Raw genomic sequence first — 20,964 nt, forward strand, 5'->3', positions numbered from 1 at the left:
GTATCAAATGTGGCCCGATGCTCTGTTCCCTCTGTATTTCTACCTGTACCTCATGTATACCAACTAAACAAAATGTCAAGAATGTAAATGCCCGCCTAGCAATGAACCAGGAAATTAATGAACTCATGAGAATAGATGTTCAGGATATATTCCATGCCCCTTTAAGTCCTAGAGATGTCTTTAGCCAATGCTAAAAGGTCCATCTGTGGGAATCGAAAATAATTGCTGTTAGCATGAGCTGAAGCCATCTTGTTAGCATTTTGTTAACCTTGTGATTCTTCCGTCTTCACTGTTGCTTGCTTCTCTATTCTGCTTGAGTCATCATCTTTAGTTAACTCCTTCTATACTGAGCCAAAGCAAGACGTGCTAAGAAAAGGCCTGTAGCTGCTAGAATGCACCTAGCTAAAAATGTAACTGTCTACCATTTCCTACTGATGTAAGCAGTTCTGTTCCCCCTCCCACTTTGCTGACTAAGTTATATCTATCTGCCCATGTTTGTCAGGAGTTATTCCTGTGTATGGTTGTACCTTCTATTTGTAACTACATGCTTACTCTGCAACAAACTCAGTATAAAAGCACCATGGTCTGTGACTTCAATATACTACCTCCTGCATCACTTGAGGGTGCTGTATTGATGTAGTCCCACTCATGAGTGATTAATAAACTAGTTATTTGAATTCCAGCTTCAGTGCCAATCTCTTCTTTGTTAGTCTAAGGACCCGTGGACAAAGATATGGGTGAACCCTGCTTCTCTTCAATGAATCCCCCAGAACTTGAGCAGATCATTGAAGATTACAGGTGGGCGCTACAGACAGCAGCTTACCTTGGTACTAGTGCTGGAGCCATTTTTTTTCTCACAGTATGACTCCATCCCTTCTGATGACTCTCGATGATACTTACAGACTCCCCCACTAGTGACCCAATCAACAGCGGATAACCTCATTTAAGTGTTTTTCCCTTCTTCCATTTTTCCCTTCTATTTTCTTCAGATATTGCATGATTCCAGCAGACGCAGCTCGTCCTTCCCTCTTTTATATGTTTAATGTATTTCTTTGTGTCTTGCCTGGTCAAGAGGGGAGCCACACCTTCCATGTAGTCATTAATGTGCGCATCACTGAAGCACCTTGATAAACTTAAACTTGCTCACCCACATCTCTTACAGGTTGGGGTCTCGGACACCCAGTGTCAACTTGCCAGGTCCGACACAACGCAGTCCTTGTTGTAGCGGGTACATTAGTGTCACTTTCAACTCTTGAGCTCCGCCACTCCCCACGTCACTCTAAAACATTTTAGACTATGCTCAGTTTGGGCTTACTACCGGTTGCGGTAGGCTCCATAAGTTGTTGCCCCCATTCTTTCACAGGTTTATACAACCCCACACCTTTTTTCTCATAACTAGTTGTGGCAGGCAGGCCTCACGCAGTTCCTGCAGCTTGGGCCGGGTGAATCTGAGGGTTGAAAGCTCCTCCAGCTGGCACCTCACTCATACCACATACCCCCTACACTTGTTATGGCTTGCACATCTGATTTTCAGTTTCTCACCCTAAATAAATGGGAAATGCAAACTGCAAGGAAAGGGTAAGCCACTTATTCATATTCAAAACACCAATAGGCTCACATAATCCTATTAAAGGAGTCACATATAGCCGGGACGAAGCTGGAGCAAGTTCATAAGCACTGGCGGGGTATTATACACGCTACTGCCTACTCTGCATATGCCCGGGGTGTCCTGGTATGGGTTTGGCCCGATGTCTCCTTTCAGGAAACCAACACGATCATAGATAAGGACTGTAGGTATGTCCTTCTAAAGGGTCATCTAGATTTCTGGCTCATACTCATTGGAAACATTTACGCCCCCAATGTGGATCAGGGTGTCTTTTGGGACACCCTTTCCACTGAACTTGCGTATAAGATGCAGATTCCCTGGGTGTTGGGGGTGACTATAATTTTGTGCTGGACCCAGACTTAGATAGGGCCCACCTCTCTTCAGATTACTTCACCCCCAGGCTAAGCTTTATTCCTTTCATTCCTTACCCCATAATCACTATATGCACCAGGACCGCTTCCCCTGTTCCACCTCCTTTATACCACTCGTGGGTCACTCGGATTACTTGGGTCATATCATTTCAGATCATGTTGGCCACATGGTAGATCTAAGGAGCCTGCCTTCACATTCTCCGACACCGACGTGGAGACTTTCATGAGACTGCCTGGAGGACCCTGTTTTTCGGGAGACACCAGAGTCTAATATCTGGCACTATGTTGCTGAAAACCACAACACTGCATCACCAAGGGACCTTGTATGGAATGTTTTTAAGGTGGTGACGAAAGGTGTCTGTATACAGGAAATAGTGGGTGTTCGAACTTTTGATAAAGAGATAGCGGTGTCAGAATAGCTTCTTACTCAACTGGGAAAGGCAGCGGACAGCGATCCAGCGGCTGCTCTGACCCTCATGAAAGCTAAAACTCACTATGCAGCTCTCCTAGAGCGCTTACGGTGTTTTAACTTTACAGCCCATGTCATCAGGGTGCAAAGAGAAGGAGATAACTTGGGCCGCCTTTTGGCCTGGCTGATTAGGCAGGAGAATTCTAACCCTTCTGTCATGGAAGTAGTCACAAGCGTAGGCACCGTAGTGTGTGCACAGAGTGAGATGTTGCAGGAATTCCATGCCCTTTTATTCATCCCTTTATCAATCCCTGCAGGTTGCCTCCATAGCTTCTTTGCGTACGTTTCTTGCAGAAATCACCCTTCCAAGCATCACAGAAGATGCCAGGTTTTCCATCGATTCTTCAATTACATCGCTCGAGGTGGTACAGGTGATCCATGAGTTGGCTTGCAACAATACTCTGGGTCTGGACTGCTTACCACTGGAATATTACGCTAATTTGTTTTCCACCCTCACACCCCGCCTGGTTGAGATGTTTGAGACTCCCTTCCACACTGTTGAGCTTCCACAATCACTTTGGGAGTCCCTCCTCATTTTCATCCTTAAGCCTGATATGGACCCTGATCATTGGGGATCCTACTGGCGGCCTATTGCCATCCTTGGTGTGGGCTATAAAATCCGTCCCAGCAGATAAACCCAAATCCTACCTGAGCTTATACACTCGGATCAGAACGGGTTTGTCCCGGGCTGGAGCACTTCTCAGAATATATGATGCTTCTTCCATGTATAGGATCGGGTCGAGGATCGACACCCATGCACTGCCTTGATCTGGAAAAAGATCTTTGACATGTTGATGTAGGATTATCTTTTTCTAGTGCTGGCCCGGATGGGTGTTGGGAAGGGACTCCTTGCCTATACTCGGCTCCTTCATACTAACCCGTCTTCTCAGACTCTCCTGGGTCGCCTCATTTCAACCTCTTTTACGGTAAATTGAGGCACTAGACAAGGTCCCCCTTTTACTCTTCGCGTTGACAATGGAAACTCCTTGCCATTCGGTTATGCAGGGAGTGCCACGTTTGGGGTATATACCCCTAGAGGACAGGATGCATACCATGTCTTTATATGCGAACGATCTCCTCCTGTATCTCAAAGATGTTACAGCAGATCTCCCTCCGCTACACGATTCCTTGCCCGCATTTGCTGATGCCGCAGGCCTCGGGGTTAACTGGACAAAGTCGGGAATCTAGCCACTTTGCTTTGTCCCAGTCAGGACCCACAAACTATATACCTCGGAGAAATGCAGCTTTGTTGGTGTTAGGAGGCGATTCGATACCTAGGGGTTCGCCAATATCATACTCCTCTCGGTCTTTATGAGGGAAACCTCAGGTGATCCCTAGTCGGCATCCAGTCACAGGTACATTCTTGGCAACCTCTGCCCTTAGCCCTGAATAGCAAGATTGCATTGGCAAATATGGTGATTTTGCCTTGCCTCTTACATTTTTTTGCCAACCTCCCTTTTGTTCCAACAAAGTCCTTTAATGAACTGGATTCCCTTTTATGCATTCTCTTATGGGGCAGCAGACGTTGCTGCGTCGCCCTTCAGAAACTGCAACTCCCAACGGGCAGAGGTGGATTGAGTGCCCCCTCCTCCAAAGCATATTTTCTGTTAGCACAGCTGCAGTGGCTATCACGCTGGATGGCTGAGTGTTACAAGGGCGAAACAATTGATGAGCAGGGGGTCATGTCGATAGCTACTGTGCACGGCTTTCTCCTTCCAAAAGTTCTGCCATCCCTCCCTTAGCCTTAGCAGGTGGCGGTGGCTCGCTCCTGCATGCTCTGCATACACCATCTCATGCATAGGATACCGGCATATGCTCTACCTCTCCCCCTCATCGACCTGCCTCAGTTACCAGGCCTTTTTATGTCTTGCCTAGCATTGCTGCACACATGCGTAGCTCGCGCAGCGAGATTTATTGTTAATGAGGACTTTTAGAAAAGGGCTTGAAGCCCCGCCCCTCATTTCCATTGGGTAGCGTTAGCGTTTATGGTAAACGCTGGCTTCCCATTGGAAAGGAGAGTTTTTCGTTGCCTCCCTTTGGCTTTTTGGTCCGGCCCACCCAGACTGGATCGCCGGCTTCACGGCTGTTGTGAAGACTTTCCTTATCTGCTTGTTTATTTAACAAGCAGATAAGAAAAGTCTTCACGACAGCTGTGAAGCACGCGAGCCAGTGCTCCGGGCTTCCTGCAACCACGCTGCCTTCACGCCTGGAGCATGCACCAGTCGGCTCTGTGATTGGTTGGTGGCAGGCAGGCACAGAGCTCAGAGGTGGAAGGGGTCACAGGAAGGACACGTGTATTCCGGCAGACTGTGAGGCTGTGATGTATTTTTGAACCTCGTTACACGCTGACAAGCTGGCTCGTAAAGGAGGTTTTAAACTCCACACACATTGCATGAAGAAAAACAAGATGCATTTTTATTCAATGGTATGAACAGGTAAAAATACAAAAAGTCTACACTATGAAGCTCTTGCTGGCGCCAGAGATGAATATAAATAACCCAGTTAAAAAGGAATTTCACATGATGCATGCACTTTAGGCATGCACTTTTAAAAGAAACATATTAAGGTTGGGAGTTATATTTTAAAAAATATATTTTATATCACAGTTCTTGTTAATTGGCCACCTAGCTTGTTTTTGTTTTCATTGAGACTCTGACAGCGTGGCTGGAACGTGGCTCAGAGCTTAGGGCGAGGCTCCGCCTGGGAGGGTGGGGGGCAGACAGCCAGGCAGGAGGCTCAGCAATTACGGGCACGCGCCGGCAGCGAGCCACCCACCTCCCCGTCCCCCTCCCGTGGAGCCTGTTTACTGAACAGGAAAGGCTAACGATGGAGCATCACCAGCGGCATGCCAAGGAGACGGCACCGTCCGGCCCAGTGGTCCCTTTAAACAAACGATATTGGCACTGGAGGCCAGGGCTGCACCATCGAAGGCCTTTCTCTGCCCCGACCCCGCCCACTCGTGCTGTTTGCGGTGCGGGACTCTTCATCTTATAATGTTTGTTTGCCCATGTGTACCCACAGCCCGGGGGCACGATAAACCGCGTGTAAGGCTCGTCCTGCTGGTGTGTGAGCAGCTCCTACTGCCCTCTCTACTCTGAAGTAATGCAGCTGGTCTACGGCCATTGGTAAGGCTGATATCGGGTTCTGGCAGTTTTCACGGAGGTGTGGGGCTGTGCCACAGGCGCACGACCCACTGAGCCACACTGTGTTCGTGCCGCAGGCGCGCGACCCACCGAGCCACACTGTGTCACTGCCGCAGACGCACGACCCGCCGAGCCACGCTATCGCAGGCCAGCCCCACCCCATAGAGTCTGGCATAAATGCTCTTAACGTTGGGCCACACGCCCCAGGTGCCGCCTTGGCTGGTTTAACCCATAGCGCCGCGTTTCATCGAGCAGTTCTTTTTGAGAGTGGAGTTTAAGCTGCATCCATACCAGTGGCTGTGCGTGGCGGAGAACACAGTAAACGTTGTCTTTTAAGACAGACATCGTGGGTAACCTGCAGTTCATGGGTTCAACGGGAGAGGGTGACTGGTGTTCAGTGTGTCCTGCAGAGGTCAGTGTGTAAGGAGTTCCAGGAAGGTAGCCCCAGTGGTTAAGTACCTGCTGCAGAGGTGTGTGGAGGCTGCACGGCTCAGGTCGAATCGGGCTGGCCCCACATCGTATTAGCCAGAACATCGCCGTGGGCCGAAATAACATGTGGTCTTTGTTGTGGGGGCAGGTGGGGGGTCGTTGCGGTGTGACGGCAGGAGGTGTGAGGCAGATAGGAGAGCAGGGGTTGATGGGGGTCATTTAGGTGTGAGGCAGATGGGGGGAGGACAGGGTGTTGATGGGGTGCTGATAATTATACGGAGGTACATTAAGGCAGGGCTTTAAATGGGATAAAAAAACTGGGGGGTCTCTCAAAGGGGCTTGGCCAACGTAATTAAGGTCATGGCTTAAAACACATAAGCTAAACATCTTTGCTTAGCATAGTGTGGCGCCCAACTGTTATTTTGCTGTTTCTGTCATGGCATCCTGATATATGATAGAACAAGAATCATCATACCTTCGACAAGTCAGGACTATTGGCTTTGTCAATGATTGTTAGTTGCATAAGATAAATAAGCAGCAACTATGGCTTGTATACAATATTGAAAGAGCTTCCACTTAAAGCCCTGGTGACACCACAACAATGTTGCTGCTCCTGAGTTTCAAAAAGAGAAGGGAAATCCAGAGAGAAAATGACTTGTTAAAGGATTTCCCTTCCCCTACAACACTCATCTGGCATGACGTCATGCCGTAACTTCTCCAATAGTGAGAAGTGAGCAGTGTGAGCACGCGCACATCGACGTGCCTGCTGTCACTGCAGTCCGAGAACAAGTATTGAAGATGCAATAGGTCTTGCCTTTGATTAAGTTAAAGCCATTTGCTTTGCTATACAATACCATTAGCAAAGCAAGTGGCTTTAACTTAATCGAAGGTGAGACCTATTGCATTTTCAATGCTTGTTACTTCTAGGGACTTGAACGCCTTGACCACACGCTTGTTACTTCCTGCGATAGACTTATTTTCTGATGCTCAGCCATGTTCTTTTAATCAATTGACCACAGACCATGACCTCCTGCCGGGACAATTTCTCATTCATCAGCAGCTGCGAGTCACCTGTCGAACCCCTGGGGCATGTCAGAGGTCAAGTCTCCCACTCATCCACTGCTGCAGGCTTTACTCACTATTGGTAATGGACGTCAACTAACCATATGGCTGTATAAGGCAATCCGCGACCTTGCGCTCTTCCGCTCACCACACTGAGAAGTAAATGGAAGGAGGACTTATAAAGGAGACTTCATGACCGAGAAAGGGAGCATGCACTGGATTTCCTCCAGCAGGCCTCCCAGAACTTTAGGTTCAAAAACATCTAGCTTTTTCTGTTACATAGAGCCTACCTCACCCCCTACAGCTGAACCATTATTTGCCTGATGCGCAGTTTTGCTGTCACAGCTGTCACACCCCTGACGCTGACCTCATGCACATGCTGTGGTCAGTTTGGCTCTGCACAGTTGCTGGCAGTCTGTTGATTCCACCCTACTGGAGGTCACAGAGCTGCCTGATCTCCATACATGGTAAAAGCATTCGCTGGGCATCTTTAAATATAAAAAAAACAGTGCAAGGTGCATGTATGCTTTGCGGCTCTGTTGCTCCTCCTTGCTAAGTGCGCACTTACTCTTCAGTGGCGATCACCGACTGCACCACCAGTGGCGGCTTAGTATGAGGTGATGTGCGAGTGAGGGGGGGGCAGAGGAGGAAGCACTCCATTTTAGAGAGGTCTGTCAACTCCACAAACGTCCAATCTCCCCCCAATGGACTACCTTCCTCACACAATTTCTGCAGGTAACTGGGAAGGGTAATATCCTCCTTTAAATTCTGCACCCCCCCTTTTGTGCAGTTGTTACCTGAAGAGCACACCAGTTATGCTCCCTCTCCCAAAATCTGGACTGCCACATCCTCTTCTACCCTTCCTCAATTATATGACAGGAAGAGAACTTCCCTTTAGGCCTGTCTTTCCCTTTCCTGCCTATCCCTCACTTAGGTGACCTGCCGCCGTCTAGCTTACACTTGGCCAAACTCCGTGATCTCGCCTGAACGACTGGATCTATTCTGCTCATGTATTCCACCCCCTTTCCCAGTTCCTATTTTACCCCCGTTAGCGAGGCTGCAACGGAATTCAGACCGAACTCCAAGGTGCATGCTGACACTCATCTCACATTACCTGTAGCATTTCATATGCAACGTGAATATCACTGTGTACTGGAAATGTTCGACTTCCAAGAAAGTGACAAAGTCCAAATGTAGAACTCTACACCATGACTGCATCCAAAGGCCCTCTGATGATTACGACTCTTACTCAGACAATGCAGACTACCTTGTCCCCCGAACTTTACCTTCTGAGACATTTTTTTTCAAAATTTCTTCTAAGCCCGAAGGTAAGTCGAGACCGGATCCAGTCCACTTTGTGGATCTGAATCACGCTCCATCTCGTCGGCTATAACTTTCAACTTTGCCTTGGTCTTGCACAACTAGATGTCCTGCGGTTGGAGCTTTGATCTTTATGGTGTACATTTTTACTAAAAGGTTTTAAATTCACGACTCCAGTACTACTGATTGTATTTTTGTTGTTTGGATTTCAAATATTTATTAAATTTTGCTCTCTTTTTTGTAAGTTGATGTGGGATTTTTCTTGTGTTGTGTTTTCACTTTATTACTGTTTGAGTGCTGCATAAATACTTTACAAATTGCCTCTAAGCAAAGCCTGACTGATTTGGGCCATGCTACCACAGGGTTCCGCACACATTAATTCAGTGATTTTTTGTGGTTCACCCTGACAGGGATTGCAGTTGTTGCTTGAGAAGAGATCAAACCACCTCAACTAAAAACCCAATTTCTAAAAGCCACAAATTTAAAATGTGGCTTTCTTTTAAGAAAATATTTGAGCATCCAAAGTTAGAAATTGCAGTGTTATTTTCTCTAGGTGGCTCGAATAACATCCAGCAACTTTGTCCACCCAGGTTCCAAAGTTTATTAACTCCACGCTGCCACCACAGGAGAGAATTACTGCACAAGAGATTGATAACTACTTCCGCCAAGAGTTGATCTACAAGCGGAATGAGCGAATGGGCCACAGGGTGAAAAATCTACTAGAGGAAAACCCTGAGAAGAGCTTCTTCTTTGCCTTTGGTGCTGGTGAGTAGTGTTTGGTTCTCTGCCCTTCTGACTCATAAAATCTCTTCAGAGCTGTATTTAGAATTTCAACTCAGTAGCCATATTTTGTAAGGTGGGAAGTGAAACCAGGAAACTATGTTCACCTAATTCATTCATCACTTGTCACTGATTCTCAAATATTGAACGAGTGTAAGGTGAAAGCAGGAGAGTTAGAGATAAGTCCACACGGGTGAAGGGTGTATACATAATAGAATAGAAATAGGTTTATATTAATGGTAAATAAAAATATAGGTATGTGTATGCTTTCTTGTATAGGTAAGGCATGTTGGGTCCTGGTTCACCTTGTGTCTGCTTTGTGGTTCTTTTGTACATAAGAGGTGAAGCGAGTTAGTAGCTGCATTTTACTTAAGTATATGGTGCTTTGGGGTGTTTTGTGTGATTATGTAGAACTATTTTGCTCCTTCCAGTATTGTTACCTGGGTTTAACAGATTGCATTAGTTGTTTTTGCAGTCTGGCTTGTGCTTTGTTGGATTGTTCATTCACTACATATCATGATTCAAATATTAGTATGGGATGGATAGGTAGTACTCTGTAGAATAACTCAACAAAAGTCTTATTCCACACACGTGTTTACAACCTTTTCTGAAAGCTTCCATGTGATCATAGCATGGAAAGTAATTTTCATTGTTAAGTGCTCTACGGAGGCAGCTGAGAATACAGTACATGCATATTTTGGTTGGGATACGTCTAGTTTACCTCAGGTCATAATTTTCCCTTTGGAATAGCATGAAAAAATAACATTCTTCGGTAAAAGAATGAGAAGTATGTATATATGTCTATAAATTAATTTTAACCCATGGTCTCAGTGAAATTAGTAAGGATTTAAATTTAACTAAGAAGTCTCACTCATCACCTTTTATTCAGTCATTTTGAACATTCACATTACCCGTAAAGTTTCTGGCGACCATGGCAACTTTACTAAGTGTGTTTTGGTATCTTTTCATAATCAGTGACACCATTTATTCTCCTCCATGCCTTGTTTCCCTTTAAAAACATGTGAGTAAGAGGGGCAGAATGGTTTCTTAAAATATTGCCAGCAACCTCAAAGGGAAATATGAACTTCCTAAAAACTCAAAACCCTCAAGAAAGAGTTGACTAACGACACCTGTAGCGGGCAAAGGAAATGTGACCAGGCACTGCAAAACAAGGAGATTTCAGTAGTAAAATCTTTAGGCTTTGCCAACCCCGTTTTGGTTGATCTCACTGCCATCTTTGAATGGGTTTGCTAAAACTTGCCAATACATTGAAGACAGCCCCCGTGCATGCAAGAGCATGCCTTTCAGCCAACTTTTAATACATTTGTAGTATTTTATTAAACCTATTCTAAGATGACCTCCGTGGATGCTTGCCCAACCATGGCAGGCAAGGTGATCTTTTCTAAATGGGTAAAAAACATTTTAAGATGTGCACCTGCAGGGAGCGTGGCCTGACCTGTAATCAAGATGGCCGCTTAGAGTCAGAGCTCTGTGGTCGAGCCTGATATCCTTCACCCAGATGCTGTTCACGGAGGTCCCTGAGCACTGCTGAGGAGGTAGGGGGACAAGAATTTTTGTGGCCCGGGGGACTCATTTAAGACCCATAGATAAGCCTGCCTGCATCACTGTGTGTGACAGCCGATATCCACGAGGTAGCCTCATTGACTATAAGAAAGGGGCTCTCTATATACTGTCCCCAAATAGGTACAGGGTGTACAGAGTCCACAGTCCCCAGAGGTTTGGCAGAGGCTAAAGTTAGATATAACCTTACTCTCTAAAGTGGTAGCTTGGTCGAGCAGTAAGGCAGTATCAGAGGACAGTGTAAAGCATTTGTTGTACATACTCAGTCAGCAAATGGTCTCACACACTCAAGAACTGAACTCTAGGCCAATGGTTTGTATATAAAAATATATCGTTGCTTTATTTTAGAACCAACAATAGGTATCAAAATATATTTTCTAAGGATGAGATGCTTTAGTTAAATACTTTCAATAGGCAATAGACTTTTGAATACAGTAGTTACAATGGACAACTCAATTCAAACACAATTATAACATTGAGGTCAATGGGAATTTCTTAGTAAATGCAATTAGTTACTTTTTGGATTACTTTTCTAACCACAGGACTGGATCCTAGATTCAGTCCTGGGACACTTCCTGGAAACAGGTGAGTAAATGTGTTTTGGGTAAAGGTATGATTTTTAAGGAATATTATTGCATTTCAAAAGTTGACACTTTGAAACTTTTTCACATAGAATCACCAATGTTACCCTATGGGAGGAATTTGAAATTTTTCACATAGAATCACCAATGTTATCCTATGGGAGGAAATTCACTTAACAGGTAAGTTGGTTTACCGTTACTTTTTCTTACTCAGTGCTGGATCCTGGATTCAGCACTGGTGCATCTCCTGTAAACAGTTGAAAGAAATCGTTTTTGTTATACAGGCGATTTTTAAAGAATATTTGTTTGTTTAAAAAATCGACACTTAGAAGAATTTCTGGTAGAAACTAGGCAATGTGATCCTATGGAGGAAAATCAAGTTATAGGTAAGTACAGTTGTAATTACTTTTCTGGGTCAGTGCTGGGCACCAAGATCCAGCACTGGGATCTCTCCTGATAACAGGTGAGTAATTTTGTTTTCGTTGTTCGGCTGATTTTTAGTGAATATTTTAAAGTTTCAAAACTCGACACAGAAGATTTTCCAAGTGAAACCAGTCAATGTTACCCTATGAAGTTATCGGCTTTTGGGGTAAGTACTCGACTGGCAGAGTTAAGGTTCTGGGCATAGACTCAGGGGTCTCCCAGAGTCAGGTAGGTACAGTTGTTACATCCTCAGCAGCAAAGGGGCAGCCGGGTGCAGAGAGAGTTAGGCCCAATGTTAGCCTATGGCGGGCAGGGGGCATTTGGTTGGTGGCTGCTAGCAGGCAAGCCACGCGGCTGTGGGAGCTGTGCTCTTGGTCACTTAGGGCAAGTGGGGAAGTAGATTAGGATAGATGTTGCACTCCCAGGGGCACTCAGGCGGCTAGGTGCAGGGTGCTTTTGAGCCGTCGGGTGCTCAATGGATTTCAATGGAGAAGCTACAAAACGAACAAAGGCTGCAGGCTCGGGGACGAAGATTCTTCAGGTGTGACCACCACTTCGAGAGGTAAGTTGGGAAGCTGTGGGTTAGGTAGGCACCCAGGAGCTGGGCACAGGGGGCTGTAGGGCGGCGGGTGCAGGGGTGTCTTTTCTCGTCGGGAAATCTTACCCTCAGCTGGTCGCGGTTGGAGGGGTCCCTGGTTCTGAGGCTGCAGGCGTCGTCAGGAGCGTCGAGGCGGTTCCTTGGGTGCTGGATTCTGGGTCACAGTCGCTGAGGGGATGTCCTCGGGGTCTTTGTCCACTCAGGCACAGGCCAGGCTTGGCGAGTGCAGAGTGAGCTGGATTCGCGGTTCCTGGCTGGCACCATGGGTTTGTTACTTGTTTTGAGCAGAACCACTGCTCGTGGGAGTCCCAGTCTTTTAGAGTCACAAGGCAGTCAGGTCCTCCGGTGTTTTTGAGGTTACTGACCACTGGAGATGCCGGGATTTAGCAGGAGAAGGTTCGAGGGTCGACAGGCCTGTAGGGCTGGGGCCAAATCAGTTGGTGTCTTCTTCTTGTTAGCAGCTGCACGGCAGGTCTTCTTTCTTCTTGTTCTTCTTGCTTGTTTCGGATTCGGGATCTGAGGAAGGAAGGTTCAGGGTGCCCCTAAATACTAAATTTAGGGGCGTTACAGGTAGGTAAAGAGCAGGAACCAATGGGTCCCTTCCCTGGGGTGGGTACACCCCCTGCCACTCTCCTGTGGAAGGGGGGCAGTAGCCTAGTCCTGATTGGGTAGGGTTTCCCATCTTCAAGATGACTAGAGCCTGGAGTTGTGCTCCACCTCGCCTCCCCCACCTGAGGGGTGGAGTTGGCAGAAGCTGGCACACCCCCTTTCCTCCCTTGGGCTTTCCCGCCAGTCTTCCCGCCAGAGTGGGGGCTAGAACCAGTGGGGACCAGTTGCTGAGTACAGCAAGTGGTCTGGGGAGGCTCACAAAGGCGGCATGCGTTTGAAGATTCCCCCTGCCCATCCTGGGGGAGGAGACCTAGCACCTCGCCCAGAATGTGCATTGTTGCAGGCCCAGGAGAGCGGATGGCTCTCCACCCAGTGGTCCAGCAACATGTCTACTGGGTGGCAGCCTAGGCAGCCTCTCAGACAGGACGTGCATTGTAGGTTACGTTCAGGAGGCATCTCTAAGATACCCTCTGTCGTGCATTTTACATTAAATCCCACATTGGCATCAGTATGGGTTTAAGGTGCTGAGAAGTTTGAAACCAAACTTCTCAGTCTTCAGTGTAGCCATCATGGTGCTGTGGAGTTCGTGATGACGACCTCCCAGCACCATATACTCTTAATGGCAGCACTGCACTTACAGTGCCCAGGAATGGACCTGGGTACTGTAGGGGTACAGGGATCACCCTCACCCCTGGCATAGTGCACCCAGCTAGAGGGGTGACTGAGGTATGCCAGGGCAGTGTGTTTGTGGGCATGGCACACAGGGTTGTGTGCCATGTCGACTCTCTGTTTTGTTCTGCACCAAGACACTCAGCCTGCAAAGGCAGTGTGTGTGTCAGGGTACATGGCCCCTAAGGGTGGCACAATAAGTGCTACAGCCCTTCTCTGGTGACACGGCCCTGGGTACCTAGGGTACCATTTACCAGGGGCTGACATGTGGCCAGAGATGCCAATTGGGTTTAGGCCTTAACACAGTTTTAGGGAAGGAACACAAGCCCTGGGCACCTGATTGGCAGGAGCCCAGGGCACACCAAGTTAAAGAGCATCAGTAGTCTGGCAACAAAAAAAGAAAAAAGGGGGGGGGTTTACTGCAACGGAAACCCACTTTCTCATATTGACCCAACTACAAAACGTCTCGTTGGTGAGCCTGAGGCTCCTCCGGGACCCACCTGCCAAGCCGAGCGGGATACACAAAGCCCCCTTTAGATGAGGCGCTCACCCCCTTCTCTACCAGCCTGGGGCCTGATTACAGGCCGATGCCACTTGCTGCCTGAGGTGCTCCATGTGGTCAGGTGGGGATAATGGATGGTGCATGCTGGAAAGGCTAGCATACTGAGACGCACGTCATGGCTTTGTTGGTGAAAACTTGACAGCTCACCAGCTATCTTGTCAATGAAAAAACTAAATCAGAGCTGCACCACATTGCGAAAATGTTCAGGTTCATATGGCTAGTGGATTTTTTTCAAAGCCACAGAGCAATTAGACAAAAAAACAAGTTTCCTTTTTTCTTTATTCATTCATTTTTGCAAGACAGCAGTCGGGCGGCAGGAGAATGCCATCTACCACGCAGTGGGATATTTCCATATATTTGGTACCTTTCCAAGCTCTGGATATGTCTTAGGGAGCACCTACTATACAGTTATAAGACATAATTGTGGCTATCACATCACATGTGCTCCGAATTCTGCCACACATCTCCAGGAGACAACAAGAATACGGACGGATATTTAACCTTTTATCCTCTTCTTCCAATTGGATTATCTGCTTGCTCAAATAAATGAGCTAGACATATGGGTGTGACTATCACCTCTGCCAAATTATACTTATGCTCAAGGTTATTACCGTATCCATTAACATCTAAAGGTTCTAAATATATTCAACATTTGCCCTGAAGAAGTCCTGTGTCTAAGGACGAAACACGTTGGCTGTTTGTCTTGCAAAAATGAATGAATAAAGAAAAAAGGAAACTTGATTTTTGTCCAATTGCTCCGTGGCTTTGAAAAAAATCCACTATCCATATGGACCTGAACATTTTCGCAAAGTGGTGCAGCTCTGATTTAGCTTTTTCGTTGTGTTGCCCCTGGCAATAGGGTAGTGCTCTTGGATAGGGTGCACGTTTGGAGATTTGCACACAAGATTTAGTCCTGATTACAACTGGTGATTGTATGAGCTTGGTGCCTCATTGGTTGTTTTTGATCCACTGTACACCTTGTGTGTTTAGCTATATTGTCAGCTGTTCATGGAATTATGAATGCACTTAGAGTGGCGAGATCCCCTCTGTTGTTCCCTGGTATGAGATCCGGCCTTGTGGAGTATTGTACCTGTTTAATGCATCCCTGCAGAGGGCTGGTTTGACACAGCAGTAACACAGTGTTCTTTATACACTGCTGAACGAGTGGCCCCCAGGGTGCAAGTGGCATAGCTACATAGTTTACTTGGCATCTTATCTTTCCACACCTACAAGATGAGTAAGGTGAAACAGGAAACAGGTCTGTGATCAAAAGAAATCCACAGAGCGCGATATGACAAACTCGGAGTTGGCAGCAGAGGGAAGCGAGACAAGCACACCCGCCCCTATTGGAGATATTACAGCCCTACTCCTGGTGTTAAAATGGAGCCTACGATCCATTAATAATCAAATCAACTAGATGACCTCCAGTCTGGATTGCCTTGCTGAGTGGATCTATTGTTAGGGCGCGAGATCAGATGGAGCAGAGCGTCATATATTGAGCATAGAAGACAATGCTGTTGAATTGGCAGAAAAGGTTCACGAGCTGGGAAAGCTGGTGGCGACTATTGCCTCCAAGAATGAAGATTTGGAGGTACACAACTTGCGTATTTGTGGGAATCGATGAATGGACAAATATGGCCAGTCCTGTCAAGTTAATTTAAAACCTACTAACAGACCTGTTTAGCAAATCCAGCTTCCTTGAGGTCTTTATGATGGAGTGGGTGCGCAGGTCTTTGAGACCCAGACTGCCACTGGGAGGCCCTCCGCACCCATTGATCGCTAGGCTGCTCAATTATCGCAGTTGTGATGCAGCGCTCTGCCTTGCAAGAGAACAGGGGCCCTTGCAACATCAAGGCTCAACAGTATCTATTTACCCAGACCACACCTTGGCAGTTCAGGAGGTGAGACTTAAATTTGTTGAAATGAAGTGTGTTAAACGATTTAAGATTTACAAAAAGGCAATGCTATATCCCACCCAATGGAGACTGATATAGATGAAAAGGGGCATATTTTTACTGCTGTTAATGAAGCCCTTAAATATTACAAAAAACTGGCAGATATGCTGGGGCACTCTTGCCAGCTGGAGATGACCTCAAGTGATGCTGTAGCTGCTTGGACGAGGAGGCGAACCTGAAGAGTGACTTGCACTGGTGCAGAGTAACTCTTTGTAATGGTATAACCAATAGATTATTTTCTGCACTGTTTAGAGTCCAGAGATTTGAGGGCCCTATCCAGTGGTGGCCTCAGAGGATGCACTGTACTGGGTTGTGGGGCTTTTGTATACGTTATGTTATTGTTCCAGATGCAGCATTGTAGTTTTCATAGTATTTATGGTATGATGTGCAGCTCTATAGACTCACTAACTCTATCCTTCTGTTCATTTTCCTTGATGCCTATGGGTAAGACTCTGACATGTCTTTCCTGGAACATCAGGGGCCTAAATAATCCCCCAAAAGGTTGGAAAGTGCCAGCCTACCTAGACAGACATAACATCAAAATAACTATGTTCCAGGAGACTCATATACATCAATGATATTCAATCCCATTTGCAATGAGATTTAAAGTCTACATCAGGGGGATAGTGATATTATAACAGGCAAGTATTCTTAAAAGTATCCGATCGTACTAAGAACACATTGAGCGCTAATGCTTCTGCAGTGTCTAAAGCCAGTTATTTACAAAGCATGAATGTTTTGCTCCAACAGTTTCAGGAACAAGCAGATGGGAAGGTGTCCTTCTGGGGGAAGTTGCCCTAGCCTGACGAAATAGAGAGGGATAGTGCAGTGGAAAACCTTGGCTTAGTTTCTGAAAAAGGACAGACATTATATCATGCTTCAGATCATGGAAGTGGGTGGGGAGCTTTTATCGTCCAGTGAAGGAATAGTCGGCACATTTAAAAAGTATTATACATGGGTATATGCGAAGACTACTACTGATATGAACTCATACCTTGATGAAATAGTATTAGTTTGGCTAGAAAATTACCACAGGCAATCCCTATATGAGTCTATCTCCCAAGATGAGATTAAAGAGACCATAGAGGGCATGTCAGTAAGTAAGGCTCCTGGACTGGACCAGTTGACTTCAGCATTCTATAAGGCTTACAAACACCTATTTTCGCCTCACCTCTCAAGTATATTCTGAAGCTTTGAGGACTGTAGAACTGCCCCCACAATGTGTGAAGCCATTGTCACCATACTTATAAAACTTAGGAAAGACCACACCAATTGTGCATCATATAGGCCGCTATTGTTGTTAAATCTCAATAATAAAATTCTGGCAGATGGTTCTAGTGAATTGCTTTCTCTATCTTTGGTTCAATCAGGATTTGTCCTGCACAGACATACTGTCTTGTAGTTCCTATAAACCTATATAGGATCTGCACGTTTAGACAACATAGACTGTGGGATTGGTGTCCACACTGATTCCAGACACCCCAACCGTGTATGTTTGCCTGTATACCAGCTAGCTCACAGTGCCACTAGAAACCCCTCTTACCAAGGAGAGAATATTTCTTGGCAACTATCGAACATGACAACTCTGTCCCATCAGAGATCGTGGAAACAGTGCGATAGTTTTCGCTGAGTCACTCGTGCTCACTTTGTCTCAGAGAGATACACAGAATAAACGGTGGGGACGTTTTCAATAATCATTTATTGAACCAGCATCATTCTAGTGTAAAATATTGTGCTGAAACAACCATTAGACAGAAACAGATATAAATGATTATAAGCACCAACAGAGTAAAAGGATGGTAAATTTCTATCATAGTGCTAAAACAATGAATACAAGCAGGTATAAAAATGCATGATAATAAAATGCGTACCCCTACGATGCGACCCTAACTAGATGCTCCTAAGTGTACCTAGCATGTATATAAGTGTAAAGCCAAGAATCCCTCTAGTGTAAAGTAAACCCCATTACCTGAAGGGAGAGACTGTGGGACCTCGTCTTGGTCTCGAAATGGACACCCCGATAGGGATGTCAGATCACTGCGAGCTGGAGTGTCTGTGTGCAGGAACCTCAGCATCTTGTGTCAGTGTGTCAGCATGGAAGTCCTTTTTCTCCTCCTCCTGCCTCAGAAAAGATATGGTGTTTATATACCCAAAGTGGTACCCTCAGGGGATCTACCTTGCTGTGTCATGTCGTACTCAGGATGATGGAAGGAATGACCCTTATACATAATTATTATGCAGAAGTTGGTAGTCCTGCTGAGTTTCCAAGAATCCTCATGCATAATGAATGAGGCTAGTTTTCAGGGAAAACCCCACGTCCTGTAAGCAGTACCGTAACTAGGTAAAAGGTCATTCGCAAAAACCGTTATGTAGTGTAATGGCAGGGCAAAATATAGGTTAGAGGTTAGGTTGCTACCTGAGCCTATATTGGGGTGCCTATATGAAACATAACAATACCGTTGTCAGTGTACGTACCATTTTCACACTGCTACATGATATTAACCCTGACTGATAAACTGCAGCAGTTTTATTAAATGCAGAGAAGGCTATTGACTCCCAAGAGTGGCCTTTTCTGATGACTATAAGGAACACATATGGTATAGGAGACTCGTTCCTGAAAGCCATCTCTTAACTACATGCCAAACCTGTGGCTAGGGTGTCCGTGAATGGACTTATTCCCAAAAGGTAGAGGAATTAGATAGGATTGCCCCCTGTCACCCCTTCTTTTTATTCTCGCCATGGACCCCTTAGCTAGACATTGTCAAGAGCCTCACTTGCAGAGGGGATTAGCATTCAAAACTGGGAGACTACTTGTGTCTATGTATGCAGACAGTATACTACTGTTCACGAGAAAACCCACACTTGATCTTGCACCATTGATTAGAGAGGTGGGGAGATTCGGTGGCTAGTAAGGAATAAACATAAATTGGACAAAAACTGAGCTGCTCTCACTTACTAAATCAACCTTCTGAGTAACATTAGACTTTCCAGTCTTCTGGGTAGAAGACTAAGTTAAATACTTTGGAATACACCTATACTGAGATGTTGAGACCATGGTCTGTCTGAATTATGGCCCCACTGTAGAATGACACTCTCATCATGTGAAAATACGGCAGCAACTGCCTTTTTCCATAGCGGGTTGAATGGTGCTTATTAAAATGATAGTTCGATCTAGGTTTTCATATCTTTTCTCTAATGTTCTGATCCCAGCTCATTTGGGTGAACAAAACACCCAGGTTTCGATGGGATATACCTCCTCTATCATGTGACAGAGGAGGATTTAATGTACCTGATATGGAAAGGTATTACCTGGTAGTCCAGGTACATTATGCTAGATAATGGTATCATCAGGAGAATTCCATAACTCTAACCAGAGAAGGATCGAACAGGTGGAGTCCCACTAGAGTCCCTCTTCCCGAAAGGCCTCCCAAGACCCAGAGGAGAGGAAGTCCCTGTAGTTTCAACTTGTATAATATGAAAGATGATGAGTTCCCGTTCACAACTTTCCAGTTTATACACATTAGCATTCCCCATTGCAAATAAACCTGCACTCCCACTAATGACAGAACCCAGGGTTGTCGGACATTTGCCAGTACTAGGATTACTACCCTGGGACACTTACATCAAGAGGGAACTTTTCTCTCTCTGGAGAAATTTCAGGAGGACCTCAACACCAACCGATTAAAAATATTTGCATACCACAGGCTGAGGGCGACAGTGTGGGAACATATGTCAAGCTTCCCAGATGAGCCCCCGAGTTTTGAACCTTTGATTCAATTACTTCTGTTGACTATGCTGGATGGGTCTTCATATTGTATGGTATGGTTTCTGACACTGTGGTGCTTGGACAACTGCCGGGAATGTGGGCACGGGAATCAGATCTGGTTGGGAGTTGTCTGATGCGAAGTGGACTTTTTTCTGTAAAGAAAAAAAAAGTGATGTCCATGAACTATAGGCATAAACTCTTGCATTTCCAACTTTTACATAGGATTTACATTACACCTGAGAAGCAGAACAAAACAGACCATGCCCACTCAGTAGTCCCCATTGTGCAACCTATCACATTGACTTCCTGTATCTCATTCGGTGTTGTCACTTAATACATACTATTTGGGAAGGTATTACTAGTACAATCTCCAAAATGATAAGAATCCCCTGTCAATCTAGAACCTCTGAAAGCATAATTCGGGTATGTCAAGCCATTTCCTCCCACCAGTGACACTCTGTTGCAATGACTTTGTTGCTTGCAAGCGCAGCTTTGCCATGTACTGATGTAGACTTGGTACCCTCAGAAAGCGAATGGATTAATGATATGGTACTATGCAACAACACGATTGACGCCTATGCTCTGATGCAACCTCAGACTTGAGCATGAGCTTACTGTCAATGCTATTACTCAGAACTAATGTTTTGTCTTCAACAAAGCACAAGTTTCACCATTTTAAGAGCAAAATCAACTATGGCTTGACTAGTTGTCAAAGAGGTGGTTAAGTAGTCTCCTCAAAACGAAACCTCTGCTCACGCTATCGACTCAGGTGTTGTTTATCCTAGTAAATGAGGAAGACTATCAGAAATACGCCATGTTGTTTGTCTCATTCTCATTGCTCCTCTGCCATGTGACAGAACATTGGCAAGTGCCAGCCACCTCGTTTTCTCATCTGTCTGTAATATTGTGTCTGTGGATCATCGCATCTGGAAGAAAGGCTTTAAATGTTAGAAATATTGCTTTCATCTTCACTTTTATTTAGCCTGGACAAATCTGTGCATTGCGGGGGCGCGAGTTATAGTTTGCTTAACTAACTATAA

At 45.7% G+C, this 20,964-nt stretch overlaps 1 protein-coding gene across 1 annotated transcript in view; it reads left to right on the plus strand.

Moving 5' to 3' along the window:
- The window catches only part of LOC146861755 (metalloprotease TIKI1-like), a 1,236,995-nt gene that overhangs the window by 1,031,964 nt on the left and 184,067 nt on the right, over nt 1-20,964 (plus strand). The window contains exon 4 of the mRNA XM_085640940.1: nt 8,991-9,165. Within this exon, the coding sequence (XP_085497066.1) occupies nt 8,991-9,165 (175 nt within the window). The remainder of the gene's footprint in view (nt 1-8,990; nt 9,166-20,964) is intronic.

Source organism: Triturus cristatus, chromosome 2_2, assembly GCF_964204655.1.
Source record: "Triturus cristatus chromosome 2_2, aTriCri1.1, whole genome shotgun sequence".
NCBI classification, from domain to species: Eukaryota; Metazoa; Chordata; class Amphibia; order Caudata; family Salamandridae; genus Triturus; species Triturus cristatus.